At 43.8% G+C, this 17,326-nt stretch overlaps 1 protein-coding gene across 1 annotated transcript in view; it reads left to right on the plus strand.

Annotated features, from left to right (window-relative positions):
- The window catches only part of Nt5e (5'-nucleotidase ecto), a 44,364-nt gene extending 31,951 nt beyond the window's left edge, over positions 1 to 12,413 (plus strand). The window contains exons 4-9 of the mRNA XM_021207594.2: positions 3,645 to 3,842; positions 4,806 to 4,960; positions 6,485 to 6,590; positions 7,353 to 7,502; positions 9,371 to 9,571; positions 10,521 to 12,413. Coding sequence (XP_021063253.1) covers positions 3,645 to 3,842; positions 4,806 to 4,960; positions 6,485 to 6,590; positions 7,353 to 7,502; positions 9,371 to 9,571; positions 10,521 to 10,684 — 974 coding nt within the window. The 3' untranslated portion in view covers positions 10,685 to 12,413. The remainder of the gene's footprint in view (positions 1 to 3,644; positions 3,843 to 4,805; positions 4,961 to 6,484; positions 6,591 to 7,352; positions 7,503 to 9,370; positions 9,572 to 10,520) is intronic.
- Positions 12,414 to 17,326: the final 4,913 nt, after the last annotated feature.

Genomic DNA, 17,326 nt, shown 5'->3' on the forward strand with positions numbered 1-17,326 from the left:
GAACTCACTTTGTAGACCAGGCTGGCCTTGAACTCAGAAATCCACCTGCCTCTGCCTCCCGAGTGCTGGGATTAAAGGCGTGTGCCACCATGCCCGGTGAGATAAACACTTTTAATACCAGAACTTGGGAAGCAGAAGCAGGCAACTCTCTGAGGCCAGCCTGGTCTACAGTATAGTGACCATCGAGAAATAAACACTGAGACCCCTAACCCTCTGCCCCAGCACACACACACACACACACACACACACACACACACAAGCCCCACGAAAAGCAGGGCTTTGGATAATCATGCCTTTCCAAAACAACCCTAACATTTGTCACATGCACAGGACAGAGAGTCACTCTCCAAGGAACTGTTTCCAGACACTTGATAAGAACTGGTGACATTCAGGCTTTCCTGTGTACACTGGAGAACCAGCCAAAGGGCAGAGGTCTGACCAGTGGCCTCGGCAGTGATCTCCCTGGGTCAGACAAGGACTTTCCTCATCCCAGTGAACACTAGCTCTCGTCCTTTTACATAGGCTCTGCCTGGCCCAGCTTCAGCACCCGTGTCCTTTAGAGCCAAGCCATATTTTGCACGCACACAGCAGTAGTTCGTGGCAGCTAGTCCTCAAGTGGCTGCTTTCCAAGGTGAAACCAGTCTATTGAAAACCCAGCTCTGAAGAGAATGACCGTAAATAAATGGCAGTTGGGATCCAATCCCAAGCAGGGTTGTTATAAGGAAAGTTGGTCAACTCCTGAGAACTCACGGGCCCCGCATCCCTGAGTACTGAGCTTGTCACAGGCTGGAAGCTTTTGCTGCCTTAGCTCTGCTGTTTGGCGGTCTTGCAGGCAGGATTTCATTTTTCTTTCACTGGAATCTGGCTTGATACTTTTACAGGCTCAGTCTGTTCCTCTGTTCCCTGGTTCAGTCAATACTAACAATTTACATCATCTCTTTGAGCCCAAGCTTGCTTTAACAGAAAGTGATAGTGGTGTAGCTTCCTCAAAAAACAACAACAACAACAACAACAAAATCATAGGGATTAAGCACAGTAAAATCTGGGCAGAAGTGGGCTTGGAAATACATGTCAAAAAAAAAAAAAAAACTCAGTACAGCAAAAAGTAATAAATGTTGAGTTCTTTGGCTGGAAAGCAAGGAGCAGTGTGGAAAATTTGAAGGTCTGGATTGTTTTCCCTGCTGGTGGTTTTCTGGAGTTGCCAAATGTATGGGGAGTGTGGGGGTGGGGTTGGGGACTCAGCCTGGGTGGGGGCAGAGATTAGCAGCCAGACCCACTATTACCTCAGCCACAAAGGAAGCTGCTGTTCCTGACTAAGTCTGTGTGAGATAACCTTGATGTCTCTTTTGTTCTCAGAAAAGGAACATCAAGACCTTTCTGAACCAGAGAGTAGGTGCTCCCTGCCAGAGGGGTGCTGGTTTTGCACTGTGCATGCTGAGCTAATTGGGGCATCTGACAGGGGTGGCAGGTTCCTAACTTCTAACATTCTGTTTAAGCTATTGCCATGGAAGGAAGGAAGGAAAAAAAAACAAACCCCAAGTCTGGCTTGCCACTCTCTTTAATTTCCAAGAAAGTGCAGAATGCCAGATTTCTGCAATTCGTTAATCCTTTTTTCCCACTTGGCTGGGATATTCTCTGCCACTCTGTGGACAGCTAGGGGAATTACAGCTTTCCAAACATTGCCCAGAAGAGGATGTCTTGGCAAAGCATGGAAGAGGTTTCCCTACATACCTAGCCCCCGCCCCCCCCCCAGCAGTGAAGGGCAGGCCTGTCCTTGCCTGAGGGAGCACACAAGGGGAAGGAGATTTTAGATTAGTCTGTCCCTCCTCCCCGTTTCTCCGCAGTGTCTTGGATCATCACCGAGGGACCCTGGCACTGGAAGCAGCTGCCCCTGCTTGTGAGTGGCTGGCATGTGTGGTACACTCTTAGGGGTCTAGACATTGACCTGGGCAGGGCAGGGACCAGAGTAAGTCTTCCTAGCACGCCACCTTGGCTTTTCTTAAGTCATTTAAAAGACCCTGAAAGAGCTTGGGACACGAAGGCACAGACCTGGCTCTCTGCATGTGATTTTGTGAGTGACCTGTGCCGACCAACTTTCAGCTTCTCAGAAAATAACCCACGGCAGGCTGCTCTAGGTGGAAGAGAGAACATAGGTCAGTGTCCCACAGCTTTGGATTCCAGTCGGCTCCCTCATCACAGGCCAGCATGTGCCCTTGGCCATCTGCTCTGGTAGTCAGGCTTCTCATGTGTTTATAATGTGTTTACCGTTTATAATGTGGCCTGCCTCGTGGGAGGCTTGGAGGGATAAATGAAATTATAGTCACGTTGAGCTCTCAGAACCGATTCGTATGTGAGAGGAACATGTGCTGAAGTTCTGTGGACCCTCTGCAAACATCCAACAGGAGTCATATGTGTAGCGGGTAATAAGAACACAGTGGGCCAAGGGTATCAAATTTATAATCTGATTCTAAACAACCCAAGTTATGTCACTTCTACAGACATTCAATATAAATTATGACTCACATAATAGGATATACCTATAATCCCAGCATTTAGGTGGAAGGCTGAAACAGGAGGATTTTAAGGTCACAGCCAGCTTGGAACTACACACGGTATACATCAAGAAGAGGTGAAGTTAACTTAAATGTATAAACCAGTGAGATGGCTTAGCAGGTAAAGATGTCTGCTGCCAAGCCTGGAGACCTGAGTTTGATTCCTGGGACCCATACATATGACCTCTCCCCATATAACAAAAACTTAAAAATAAATTCAGTACCTGGAAAGAAGTTACACGTGGCAAGTGATTCGAAGCTGGGCATCGTGCCTCTTCTGTGGCCACTCTCACCCTCAGGCAAACAAGGCTGCCTCTGGGTGATGAATGGCTCCCAAGTTCTTCCTGCCCCCCTCCTCATCCCCACAGGAGATAAAGGCCTGCCGAATGTGACTGATGTAGGTCTCCAGGGGGAGTGTGGCTGCTCTAAAACACCCTAGGAACAGCTCAGTCACTCCTCCTTGGTCCTCGTTAACAACTATAGGCCCATGAGTGTGTGTGCAAAGTTTCTAGAGAATGCCTTCGTCTTACAAGGGGAAGAGGCATAAAGTACAAATGGTGTACCTACTATGCCTATCTGGCACACACTGAGGATCTTAAGACACTGAATTGTCTGGAACAACCCCACAGAATGAGAACTGTTAATTCACCCACTTGAGGTTCCCTTCCTACATTGCTTAGCAGGCATTGTAGCACACCTGTAATCCTAGCCCTAGGGAAGCAGGGGCAGAAGGGTTTTATCCAGAAACAGAAGTACATCAAAATGGCTTAGTTTTCATTCAGCCAGGGGGAAGAGAGAGTGAGTCTGCATGAGAGATGGATAATCTTAGCAGTGTTCTGTTTGAACATCAGACCACCAGGCACAATGCCCCAGACTTAGAAACAGTTCAGTAAATGCCCACTGAGTAGAGAATGGCAGGACTTATATGCCAAAAGGGCATTTGGAGTCAGTGACAATGTCCCACAGGGCTCTGAAAGACCAGCCATGTACAGCAGCAGATGGTGAATCTCCAAGTCAAAATCTACTGTCATTCGACCAGTGGCCTGCCACATGCAAAGGCTGACCTGATCAAATTGGCTTCTTTTATTTCAGGAAATCCACCTTCCAAAGAAGTGCCTGCGGGGAAGTACCCATTCATAGTCACCTCCGATGATGGACGGCAGGTCCCTGTGGTCCAGGCTTATGCCTTTGGCAAATACCTGGGCTATCTGAAGGTTGAGTTTGATGATAAAGGCAATGTTATCACTTCCTATGGAAATCCCATTCTTCTCAACAGCAGCATTCCTGAAGGTGAGATCTGGGGAGAGTCTACCAAATGAAGTTACGAAGCAGCTACATCTTCCATCATCCTCTTCTGTTTGTTTTGTTTCAGGAAATGACTGTGAGTGATACTTGTGAAGAATTTAGCCTCTCCCTTGCATTTACTCTTTGCTTATAAAGAAATGCCACATTCCCAAATCCTCATGTTTTTTTTTCCCCCAAGTCTGCTCAATGCACTACAGCTTTTTCTGCTTTGCAAAAGCTTAGTCCTATGAGGCAGAAGCTCCTATTTAGAGAATAGTAGAGAACTGGGAAAAAAAACAAAAACAAAATGCAATTCAAATAGGACAGAGTAGCCCTCAAAATCTGGACCACCTAGCAAGAGGCAGTGACAGTTCGCTACTGTACCCCCATGTCTGTCAAGAAACACCGTGTTTCTTGAGACTCAGAGTAAAAGAATATTGTTATACCACCCGTTTTCATACGATGCATGGTCCCACTGTCACATCCCTTCTACTAGCCCTTCACTGTTTACCATCATCAGCTCAAAAGCATGGGCAGTGAGGCCCCACTGTGCGCAGGAGAGTCTGTGCTCACAGTCTAGGCATCTCAGCAGCTGGAGAGGAAGCGAGCTGGGAACCACACCCTCAGCAGATTCCCTGCCCTTGTGCACTTGTCCAGCCTGTCAAACCTCATGGAAAGACCATGGTGCCATCCTAGGTGGGCTCACAGGGGCTCATCCAGATGTTGATGTTGAGCTGCTCAAAAACATCTTCAAGGTAAAATACACCCAGGTATTAATGTCAGCAAACAAAATAAGCATTCCTAAGGGATTTCATAGCCACAACCAAAATGCACAGATGTGACCAATGCAAACCTCTAGCAGGGAAGCCTGGCAACGCTCCATTTCTCTCAAACTTACACACTAGGAGATCTGCCTGAATTAGAGGCCTTTCCTCTCACTTGCACCTTTCTGATGTCCTTTCTTTCTAGATGCGACCATCAAAGCAGACATTAACCAGTGGAGGATAAAATTAGATAATTATTCTACCCAGGAACTCGGGAGAACAATCGTCTACCTGGATGGCTCCACTCAGACGTGCCGCTTCAGGGAATGCAACATGGGAAACCTGATCTGTGATGCCATGGTGAGATGTCTTCAGGGGCTGCATCTAGAGAGGGAGGAAAGGAAGATGGGGAATAAGATGCAACAAGGGGCAGAATTAGGGACTTCGGTACATTTAGTGCCCAGCCAGAAGCATGACTGGCTTCATACTGAATACCTTAACAAGGAGGCCCAAAACACTTAGGAGAGTATCACTTTATTCCTTTACAAAGACGAAAACCTTTTAAAATATGTCTTTCTTGGATGTCCAAACTTGAGGTGTTTCTTTCTGTAAGATGATCTGAAGATAGGAAGTGCGCCAGATGATGGCACAGTACATCTGCTTGGATCTGATTTGGCAGGGCAGGTTTTCCCTGGCTTGGCCTCTTGGCTCTAAAAAACATGAGCCTATGTAACTTGTACTTCTTTTCCAAACACAGAAGGAAAATACATAGTTATGGTGAAGTCCCTGGCTATAGCAAAATCATTCATGAAGAGCGCTTTTCTGGGGCCAACTAGCCGAAGTGGCTTTCTGAGCTGTGAGGAGCCAAGGTCTCTAGGGCAGACTGTGTCCTTCCAACATGAGGTCCAGTCTGGCATCATGAAATCAGTAATGAAAAACCACCAGACAGAAACATCTAGAGAAAAATCTAGAAAGAAACACTACAAGGTGCTACCCTATGAAAAGGGTTGGGGTAAATATAACTTTTACTTTTTGTGCTTGTTTTAAAATTAGAAAGAATGCATTTGGGGGCTGTCGAGTTGGCTCAGAGCTTAAGAGTACTTGAACCCGGGGTTCAGTTCCCAGTCCTCACAGTGGCTCAGTGTAACTCCAATTCCAGGGGATCTGGTGCCCTCTTCTGACTGCCACAGGCACACATGTGGTGAACATGCATATATGCAGGCAAAATATTCATACACTTAAAATATAAAATAAACCTAAAAATAAAAGGTTTAAGGCTATATGTAGTGGTATGTGCCTTTAATCCCAATGTTCAGGAGGCAGAGACTGGTGGATTTCTCTAAATTTGAGGCCAGCCTGGCTTATACAACACACTCTAGGACATCAAGAGCTATATAGAGAGACCCTGCCTCAAAACAAACAAAAGCATGTGCTTTCACTTGCTGTAACAGAATGAGTATTTTGTAAAAGAAAAGTTAAGAATGAGCCTGATTTGATTGCCAGTACCTGGCATAAGTAGGTAATGAAGAGGCTGGAACATCCTGCTGTCCTGGAGCAAACTTGACACCAGCTGGAGAGGGCCTTCTGCTATGTGCCCTAGCCGAGGGACAGGTTTGAGTGGTCGGTAAAGAGTCCTCTGGCGTAAAAGACTGACATGGGTCTGGTCACCATATACTTTTGCTCCTGTTTGATTGAAGGCTAATAGATGATAGGCTAATAACTGTTTATGATTAATAATGTATACAATGAGTTTTAGTTACAGTTGGGAGATCTCTGGGGACATGGGAGTAGGGGAAGAATACTTTGTTTTCTCTAAAGGTAATCGGATTCCTGGAAATGATACCAAGAAAGAAGCCCCAAGTAACTAAATTTTCACTATTGTAGATTAACAACAACCTCAGACACCCAGATGAAATGTTTTGGAACCACGTGTCCATGTGCATTGTAAACGGAGGTGGCATCCGGTCCCCCATTGATGAGAAGAACAATGGTATGCTCCTGGGCCCAGTTTCCTTAGCTGTCTATGTTGTTTCTTCCCCAGCTTTGCCCACAGCACCCTCTGCTGCCAACCACAAACCAAGATGCTGGTCCTGTAAGTTTGTGTCAGTGTTAATCAAGCCCAGAGCTTGGACAAAGGAATACACATGAATTCTTATATACAGTCACACAGATGCAGGCACCAAGCTTAGTCAAACCCAAGCTTTCTCTAAATTTCTGGCCTGCAAAGTTATTGTTTCTGTTTTATAAAAAGTATTGGACATTTTTACTTCTGGAAAGAGAAAGATCAATGTATTAATTTTCTATGCTGAAGACACACTTTATATATCTACATATCTGAGATCCTATTATACATTAAAACAAATCCACTGGACAGATACTGAAGTTCTTCTGCAATCTTCCCTAACATACTGTCAAACCCCTTTAGTATAGGACCCCAAGATCATTTTAGACAATAGGGCAGGTGGCTAGAACACACTGCCTGTGTAGACCTACGTAATGTTTAACCAAGTACTGAAGATTCAGCCCAAACCAGGCAATCTGAAGCTGAGGACAGTGGACTTGGTCCTTTGTGAGCTCAACCCCTTTGCCCAGTAGTGAACAGCAGGGCAGAAGCTTTCAGTACGTTCCCTCCCAAAACTAAACCCAGCTGCTGTGACTTCCCTCCCCTTCTTCCCTCAGCCCAAAGGGTCTCTGGGTATGTGTATCCTTAAGCTTTTTTTTTCCCTTCCTGCTTCACTTCTAACCACCTAAGGTACCATCACCTGGGAGAACCTGGCTGCTGTGCTGCCCTTTGGAGGGACATTTGACCTCGTCCAGTTAAAAGGGTCCACCCTGAAGAAGGCTTTTGAGCACAGTGTGCATCGCTATGGCCAGTCCACTGGAGAGTTCCTGCAAGTGGGTGGTAAGTGACACATCCTGCGGGGCACAGTGTCCATTGAGATGAGGACATCTCATCTCCCTAGTCACCCCTCTATGACTGGACTGCTTTGGGTGTTCTCCCAGTCAGCCCCATCTTTCAGTGACAACTGACTCTTGGAGTCACTGAGGTTAGGGCCAAGCCTCTGGAAATGAGTAGCATTTGGCAACCTTCATTTGGACATCAGAAAAGGTATCTAGCCGGGTGTGGTGGCGCACGCCTTTAATCCCAGCACTTGGGAGGCAGAGGCAGGCGGATTTCTGAGTTCGAGGCCAGCCTGGTCTACAGAGGGAGTTGCAGGACAGCCAGGGCTACACAGAGAAACCCTGTCTCGAAAAAACAAAAAAAAAAAAAAAAAAAAAAAAAAAAGAAAGAAAAGGTATCTATCCGTGGGAGCTGACTTCCTAAAGACTAGTCAGGCCAGCTGACATGAGGTCTTTCTGCAGGAATCTTACTTGTGAGTGGATGCAAGAAACATTCTTTTTGCTTGTTTGTTTGTTTTCTCTGTATAATCTTGGCAGTCCTGAACTCACTCTGTAGACCAGGCTAGCCTTGAACTCAGAGATCTACCTGCCTCTGTCTCCCAAGACCTGGGATTAAAGGCATTCACCACCACCACATACCACACGTAACATTCTTTAACAGAAACAAAAGCTCTCTCCATTATTGTTAACTGCCTGTGGCTGTATTAGGGTTCAAAGGAACTAAGGGAGAAAAAAGACTCAATTTAACCCTGCTAGGAGGAAGGCACCTTTCTCTCTTGACTGCAGTGAGGACTCAATGGATGTCAGTGTTTCTCATATTGCTAAAGACCTCTTCGTTTTGAGGGGTGGAGGTAGGGAGTGCTGGAGATTAAACACATACTAGGTAAACATTTTCTAGTTTGCCTCATGCATGCTGGGGAAATGGTTTTTAACACTGCTATGTCCTAGCTCCTATAGGCTTTTGAAATGCTTTTCTCAGGAGTTAATTCCACAATCCAAAGTGAATCTGTAAAGTAATAACTTCATTTTACTCCAAAATAATTTTTCTGGACTCACTTTCTCACTCCATTAATCTTGCTTTGTTTGTTTTGAGATGTGATCTTACATAGCAGAGAATGACCTCAAACTCACTATGTAGCCAAGGTTGGCCTGTGACTCTTGCGCCTCCTGCTTCCATCTCCCAAAGGCTGGTAATACAGTTATATCCCACTGTGCCTGGCTGCAATTATTTTTTTAATTTATTTAATATCCACTCCAGGCTAGACTCAAACTACGTAGCTCTCAGATGTGTTGCGATCTTCCTGCTTCTGGGTTGGGCATTCCAAGACTGCACCTCCCCGGCTTCATTTTCATTTTAGTTCATGGAACCCAATGCTGGGTGCAGCTGTCTGGCAGGAGACCCTGGCCTGTTGTCTGTGGGGTAACTCTGACTTATAGACATTTTTTCAGGGCAGAGATAAGGGCCTGTGGTCTGGCCAAGTGCCAAATACACATATCTGTGTAAATCACCAAATCCCAAATTACCACATTCAGTCTTCAAAGCTGTTGCAAATGCTCCATTGCAATGATGCACGCACGCCTTGATTTCCAAACCCTGTGAGTCATTAATGGAGCAATTAATTCAGGATTTTAAAGAGGAAAAATACAGGGTTTCTCCCAGCAAAATCACCCTTGCCTTTCTGAGGGTCGATTCTCCTGGAGGACTCAAGGATGAAGCTACGGGTAGCTATACCATCACCACATTCCCAGAGAAGTTTCACTCGAACAGTAACTAAAGTAGCACAGCCTAGGGTCCCAGTTCTAGATCTCTCATAGGCAAAAGTCCCTTTGGACTCAAAAAAAAAAAACATGCACTCATTTCTCTTCTAGGGATCCATGTGGTGTATGATATTAACCGAAAGCCCTGGAACAGAGTGGTCCAATTAGAAGTTCTCTGCACCAAGTGTCGAGTGCCCATCTATGAGCCTCTCGAAATGGATAAAGTGTATAAAGTGACCCTCCCAAGCTATCTGGCCAATGGTGGAGACGGATTCCAGATGATAAAGGATGAATTACTAAAACATGACTCTGGTAAGCACAAGTGTCTCTCCTCCTCCCCTGTTCCCAAAGGTATTCAGCACAAAAGCACTGGGCAGGGAGGAGCCAGACACAAGAGACCCTATGCGTTTGTTGCCGGTTCCCTCCTGCTCTGGGGGTCGCTAGCAACAGCACAGGACTGAGAAGCATCATGTCATCCCTTCCCCAGCACACATGATCCCATCTATCCAAGTCCAGGGAAGACATGCTTTGTTGGAGACAGGGTCTCTCTAGATAGTCATGCCTGGCCTGGAGCTTGCTGTGAAGATCAGGCTGGCCTGGAACTCATAGAAATTCTCCTGCCTCTGCTTCCCAAGCATTGGGATTAAAGGTGTGTGCTATCACACCTGGTCCATGTTTTGTTGTTTTTTTTTTTTAAAAAAAACAGTAAACTACTGTGTATTAACAGTGTTAGGTATTAAACAGCTTCAATTAATGAATCCAAATGGTATGATTTAAAAAATAGTAAGATTCTTTTAGGTCACCGTGCATTTGTCTCAGCAAGTCTTATTTCTTTATCCACCCTCTTCTGGAAATGAAACCTCCAGTGTCCCATCATCAAGTATGTGAAGATAATGTTGAACAGACAGCATGAGAAAGAAAGCTACTTTTATTTCTCAAGTAACTCTTGGCCCAGGTCCCCAGCGCCCTTGGTTCTGGAGTGTATTACAGCTGTAATGCCAACAGCCTCTTAGAAACCTTAGAGCAGAGGCTCCTGCCTATCACCCAGTGCGGAAGCTCCTGTCTGGAACACGAAAGCACAATCAGATTCTTTGAACTTAAAACTACCAGCATTTTTGTCTTCTGGGATGCTTTATCCCTGCAACCAAAAGAGATGTCTTCTCTTTTTCAATTCCAAGGACTTTAGAGACTTAATTTCGCTTCTTACTGTTAATAGATAATTTTTTTTTCTAGAGTTAGAATAATATTTTGTTTTTTCCAGGTGACCAAGATATCAGCGTGGTTTCTGAATACATCTCAAAAATGAAAGTAGTTTACCCAGCCGTTGAAGGGCGGATCAAGTTCTCCGCAGCACATCATTACCAGGGAAGCTTTCCTTTAGTAATTCTTTCATTTTGGGCAGTGAGCCTTATTTGGTACCAATAATGGGAAGTCTCCTTGTCCTTGATGTCAAACTACATTTTTCTTCCAGTGATATTCATATCTGCCTCTGGAGACTTGCTTTTGTAACTGCACCCATCATCCTCAAGGCTCCTAGCAGATGCTCTTCACAAGGAAGAGGCTGTAACATCATTTGTTGGGGGCCAGCAACTCAGGGAGCAGATAGAAAGTCACGGTGAACCAGCAGGGTCCTTCTGGCAGGTAGCAGGAAGGGGAAACAACTAGGTGTAGTTTGCACAGCCACATAACACATCTGGTTACCATTTTCCTTTCTATTCCTTTCTAATCCATCAAACAACTGATGTTTACATACAACTTCATTGCCAGCTCTGGTGGCACACGCTTGTGGTCACAGCACTTGGCAGGGAGGAGAGGACGGCTGCAAGTTCTAGGCCAGCCTGACATATGTCAAGTTTCAGACCAGTCAGCTAGATATCAAGACTCACACACACAAACAAACATTATAATTTACAAATAGATTTTTTGTAGACAAGTGTTATGATAAGCTAAGCAAAAAGGGTTGACTTGTTCGAGGCCAGACATCTCCAAATAACACAAGTCCAACCTCTCTCCTCCTGTCAAGTCTCCTCTCTTCCTGCAGTTGGCCCCAGATGACAAATCTGTTTCTGCCCTCCATACTACCCTTTCTCTTGGGCTCCTATTGTCTCTCAGGTTTGAGAGAGTAGCTATTGGACAGGATTCTTTCCTACAACACTATGTGCCTTTGGTGAGTCATAGACAAACTGTATAAAGCAGATAATAGATTAGTCTGGGGACTGCAAAAGGTAGTCAGGGACAGGCAAGAAAGGGAAAGACAGAAGAGAGAGTGGGTATTCAGATAGATTACATAAACACTAGTTAAGGAGCAGAACATGACTCCAAAGCACATCACTGGTTCTTGTTAACTCCTGTGCAACTTCAAAAGCCCTGCCTCTCTTTCTCCTTCCTTCTTCCTCACATGGGGGGTGCCATGAGAGAACTTCCTAAAATAAACTGTAATTCTAAACCTGCACCTGTCCTGTCTAAGATGCCAACACGGCTCTCATTCTAGTCACACATGTACAATCCAATGTTCTAGAAGGCAAGAGTGAGTTTAAGAAGTGGTATACATAAATGTTTGAAGTCACTGAGACTCAAATCCCACGCAACCACTGTAAGGCATACTCAGGTCAAGACATGAGAGGACCAGCAGGACAGTGAGCCCTATGGGATGCCCAAGAGATACCCAGACTGATGAAATGATCTATGCCCACAGAACACCAGACTAAGACGTTCCCGTGACCAAATGAGCATGGTCAGCACTGTACAGTAATTAAGAATCCTTAACTATAAACCAGCAGCTAGATGTCTGGACAGGGAACATGTTGGTTTCCTAGTGTTTACGAATATTAAGGACTCTTGACACAAACCATTTTAAAATTCCAATCCTTTTATGAAGTTTGTTGCAGTGAAACAATGCCTTCAGTTCTTTGAATGTGTAGATTAGTTATAAACAGAAATGTCAGTAAGACTGTAAAAAATGAAGAAAGGTGCATATGAGGTATGTTTTTATGCTTGGCCAGTAATTGAGGAGAAATTTTATTATAGCATAATTTTTAAAGAACATTTTTATAATTTTTCTAAATATGTGTATATGTATATTTTATGCAGCAGTATTGAGAAATGACCTTGGACTATCTTGTAATTGTAAATTCCAAACAATAAAGCTGAAGATATACTCCTTTATCTTTGGTCTACTTCTTCTCTTAAACACTTGAACCCTCAGGGATACAGCAAAGACAATTTTCATTTCAAACCTGAGAAGAACAATGCGTACAATATTTTAAGCAGGAGAGAAAAGTCTATCTCTCTCCCTTCCTCCCCCCCCCCAACCACCCTCCCCCAAAGACTGAAGTCTCAACTTTTCTTCATCTGGTCTTGTTTTACTCCTCAGTGAAAATCATCCAGAATCTGGATAAAACACTAGAGATGGGGTTGTTCAAACCTGAGATTCCAGACATGACTGTAGAATAAGATCATGACAAGGCAGGTGTACTGGTTGGTTTTATGTGTCAACTTGATACAGGCTGGAGTTATCATCGAGAAAGGAGCTTCAGCTGGGGAAGTGCCTCCATGAGATCCAGCTGTGGGGCATTTTCTCAGTTAGTGACCAAGGGAGGAGGGCCCCTTGTGGGTGGGACCATCTCTGGGCTGGTAGTCTTGGGTTCTATAAGAGAGCAGGCTGAGCAAGCCAGGGAAGCAAGCCAGTAAAGAATATCCCTCCATGGCCTCTGCANCAGCTCCTGCTTCCTGACCTGCCTGAGTTCCAGTCCTGACATCCTTTGGTGATGAACAGCAGTGTGGAAAGTGTAAGCTGAATAAACCCTTTCCTCCCCAACTTGCTTCTTGGTCATGATGTTTGTGCAGGAATAAAAACGGTGACTAAGTCAGCGGGTAAATAAAATCAACATCAGTCTGTTTTTAACTTCCTTGAACTTTTGTTTAAATGTGTTACTGTTCTGCACTGAGCTTAAGTGGCATCCAAGTTTTCTTGCTCAACCTAAAACCACATTTAACAATTTTAGCTAACAAAATGTGGATTATTTATGGTGTATAACATGATGTTTTAAAATGTGTACCAACACTGTGGAATGGCTGTCAAGCTAATTAGCAATGCCTTCTCTGTGTTTGCTCTTAATTTCTCAGTGGCTACATTTCTACAAAAGTCCCTTTCCCTGTTCCTCCTTTGTAATCCCTCTCTGGTATTCCCTTTGTCTTCTTGATATACCTCTCTATTGTGATTTAGATATCTAAAAGTGTGATATTGGGCTGTGATATTGGGCTCAGTGGTTAAGAGCACCTGACACTTTTGCAGAGGACCCAGGTTCAATTCCCAGCACCCACAATTCCCAGCTCACAACCATATGGGATTTAGGGTCATGTTCTTGCCTTTGAGCACCAGGCATGCAAGTGGTACACAGACAAATATGCAGTCAAAACACCCACAAGCATAAAAAATTACCCTTATGATGGTAAGCTGAGGTTGGCTTATGCAATCTCCTATGTATAGCAGCAGTCAGCAGGAGGCATACACTGTGGTGTACCAACACTTCTTTCACTCTGGCAGTTAACTATACAAAAACTGAGAGATCACCACAGGCCACATTCCTGCCTCCAAATTCCTGTCCACTCTGTCTCAGCAGCATCTTCCCATAACACATCTTCTGTCTGCCACATCCTTTGTGCCTGGTACTGCTGGGATCGGACAGGAAGCTCAGGGATGAGTAAGACATAGCTCTGTGCCCACAGTTTAGTAAAGAGAGAAATTCAAGCTTCTCTCTGTCTAGCCATTATCTCTTCCTGGCCTTAGGAGGCATTCCCACTCTTACTTTGGTAGGTTCTATGTCTCTCCTGGTCCATCCACTTGTAGTAGGACAGCTATTTTACAAGCCCCTAGCCACAGAAGGAAAAATCTAACCTACTGATGACTATAGTGCCACTCATCTTGATTGAAGTTATTGATCCATGGATAAGAATGTTACCCAAACCAAGACAGTAAGAAGCCTGCAGTGACCTTTTTAATGCATATGTAAATGTAAGACAAGGCTTTTCCCTGCCACCTGTTCAGTGATTCCATAGTTGGCTTATCTGTCTCCCCTACACAAAGGCACTTGAACAACAGTAGCCAACAGGTCTGAAGCTAAGACAAAGATGATGTGGAGACCCTATATGATTCAAGAGCTGGAAAGCTCATACTAAGGTCAGCTTTATTACCAGCCCTCTGTGGCTGGATTACATAAGGATACACTCTGTGTTCTCTCTAAACAAGACTGCCAGCTCTGTCATCTGCCACCAAGAACCCAAACCAGTTCCAATTACAAGAGAATATCCAAAAACGTCCCTGAACACACACATAAGTGGGCTTAAGAGGTAGGAGTCAAACCTCGACATTCTAGATGTTAAGTAAAACCTCTCAAATCCCTTAGGGAAAATCACACAGTTTCCTTCTCATACTACTAAAATGTATCAGAAAAGCTAGAAAATAACTAAATAGGTCACACAGTGCTTGGAGCTCATTCCCTTACAGATTTCATTTCAAGGTCCCTCATTTTACCAGACTTCTGTGCTACCCTTTAAATCTTGGGCTGGAGAGTTCACTCAGCTGTTAAAAGCAATGACTGCTCTTGCAGAGGACCAGGGTTCAATTTCCACTCCTCTGGTAGCTTACAAGCATCTGGAACTCCAGCCCCAGGAGATCCAATGCCCTCTCCAACCTCCTCAGGCACCAGGCATACACATAGTGCACATACACATAAATCTTAAAAATCATACTAATTACATCTTTTCAAGTATGGATGCTAGCAATAATATATGTAAATAAATACATATGTGGGTACAGTGTAATGTGTAGAAAAGACAACAGGAAAGGCTAACTATTAGGAGCCAAGAAAGGATTGAATACAGGCAAGAGAAATGTGTTATGGAAGTGGGTATAAAGCTAAATTTTTTATAATAAAGTGTATTTAAAGAACGTTTTAAGTGAAGTCTTTTGAAATATTATGGCACTTGCATATTAATTCCAATACTCATGAGTTCAAGGGCAGCCTTGGGCTATGCAGCAAGTTCTAGTCTATCCTAGACTATATCATAAAACTCTTGTCTCAAAACCCAAACCATGAAGTACCTTGGCAACGTCCTTTTCAATGGTGAGCTCTTGGGCCTTGCCTCCATGTCCACAACGATGCACATTTCTGCATGCTGCACGGTGCCATGGCATGCATGTCGAGGTCAAAGGACAAGCCAGAGTGGTCTGTTCTCTTCTTCTGCCATGTGGGTTCCAGGGATCAAACTCAGGTCACCAGACTTAGCAAAGTGACTTTCCTTACAGAGCAATCTTCTCAGGCTGTCCTTTACTTTTCATACGGCATATCGATCCTGTTACAGTATGGTTCCACCCAAATGACTCTTTTAACCTAAGTTTCTTCCTGAAAGGCTCTACCTCCAAATACAGTCACTGTGGGATTTATAGTTTTAACATAGGAATTTGGGAAAGATGTAATTCAGACCATAACAATGAGTGAGGCCTACTTACAGAAAATGTGATACATAATATATATAAATGTTATATATGTACTATGTATAACATACATTATATATATATATATATATATATATATACACATTAGTCATACAAAGTTAAATAAGTCATTCATATTATAAAAGGAGAAAGAATAATTCCTGCATCTGCAAGATGTTTTGTATACAGCACCACATTGCATTTCCGTGGTAACTATGTTGCCTTGTCTTGTAAGCGATGATGCTGGGCTACAGAGAACTATCAAGGTGGAAGTTACACTTGGTTCTCTCTATCCTTTATGCCCTTGTTATTGGTGAAAAATAAAGCATTTGTTTCCAAAAGAAGCTACAGCCTGGGCCCCTTCAGTAACCTGTTCTCCTGGAGCTTTACTCTGCTTATTCTTCCCCTCTTGTTTTTATGTGTGCCTTAATGTATGAGCTTCACGAAGAACATGCTTTAAATGTGTTGCTACAAACAGAATTACTGGAGAGAGCTATCCAGTTGGAAGAATACGATAAAGTTAATACTAGCTGGAAAACCCTTTGAAAGCTATTAAGCACACTATACGATTATCTTTTATGTGCTCTAATTTATTTTTTTTAAGATTTATTTATTTATACGTAAACACACTGTAGCTGTCTTCAGACACTCCAGAAGAGGGAGTCAGATCTCCTTAGGAATGGTTGTGAGCCACCATGTGGTTGCTGGGATTTGAACTCAGGACCTTCGGCAGAGCAGTCAGGTGCTCTTACCCACTGAGCCATCTCATCAGCCTCATGTGCTCTAATTTAAATACAGGTAGAAGATCTTTAAAACTGTTGAAAGCAAACATTTAATCTTTGTTTATTGACTTGCTAAAAAATATTCAATTTTATAATAAAAAGTATAAACAGAATATGTCCACTGCTGTTAGTAGACTATATATTTATGATTTCAGATGTCATCATGATTAGAATAAATGTGTCTTGCTAAATGCTGTCAAAGACTGTGTTGTGTATGTATATACATGAACCAGCATGGCTAGACACACTAATGAGAGACTTTGAACCTTGACCCACTTGCTTCTTCACACTCAGTGCAATTGCATTTGAAGCAAAAGAATACAAAGACTATTGGTCTTACTTGTTTGCCTTCATTCAAAAACAGCAACACAGGGCTGCAGAAATGGTTCAGTAGACAAAGTGTTTACCATGCAAGAATGATAACCAAAGTCTGAATTCCCGGTGTCTACATAAAAATCAGAAAGTGTGTAGGCATGCCTATAATCCCAGCACTCAGGAAGCAGAGACTGGAGAGGGCATGAACAGCAAACCAAAAGCTCCAGGGGCAGTGAGAGAGCCTGCTCAGTGAACAAAGTAGATAGTCATAGAGAAAAAGACCCAGGACCAACCTCAGGTCGCCAAACAAACGGGCACACATGGGCAAGAGCATCCACACACATGTACTCAAACACACACAAACACATGTACACTGCACATACAATGAGGGAGGGAGAGGGATTCAAAAAACCCTAGCAATAAGTGGCATATGTTTCAGTAAAATCAAGACGGTAAATACAAAACAAAAAGCCA

The sequence above is a fragment of the Mus pahari genome, chromosome 10 (assembly GCF_900095145.1).
Source record: "Mus pahari chromosome 10, PAHARI_EIJ_v1.1, whole genome shotgun sequence".
Lineage (NCBI taxonomy): Eukaryota > Metazoa > Chordata > Mammalia > Rodentia > Muridae > Mus > Mus pahari.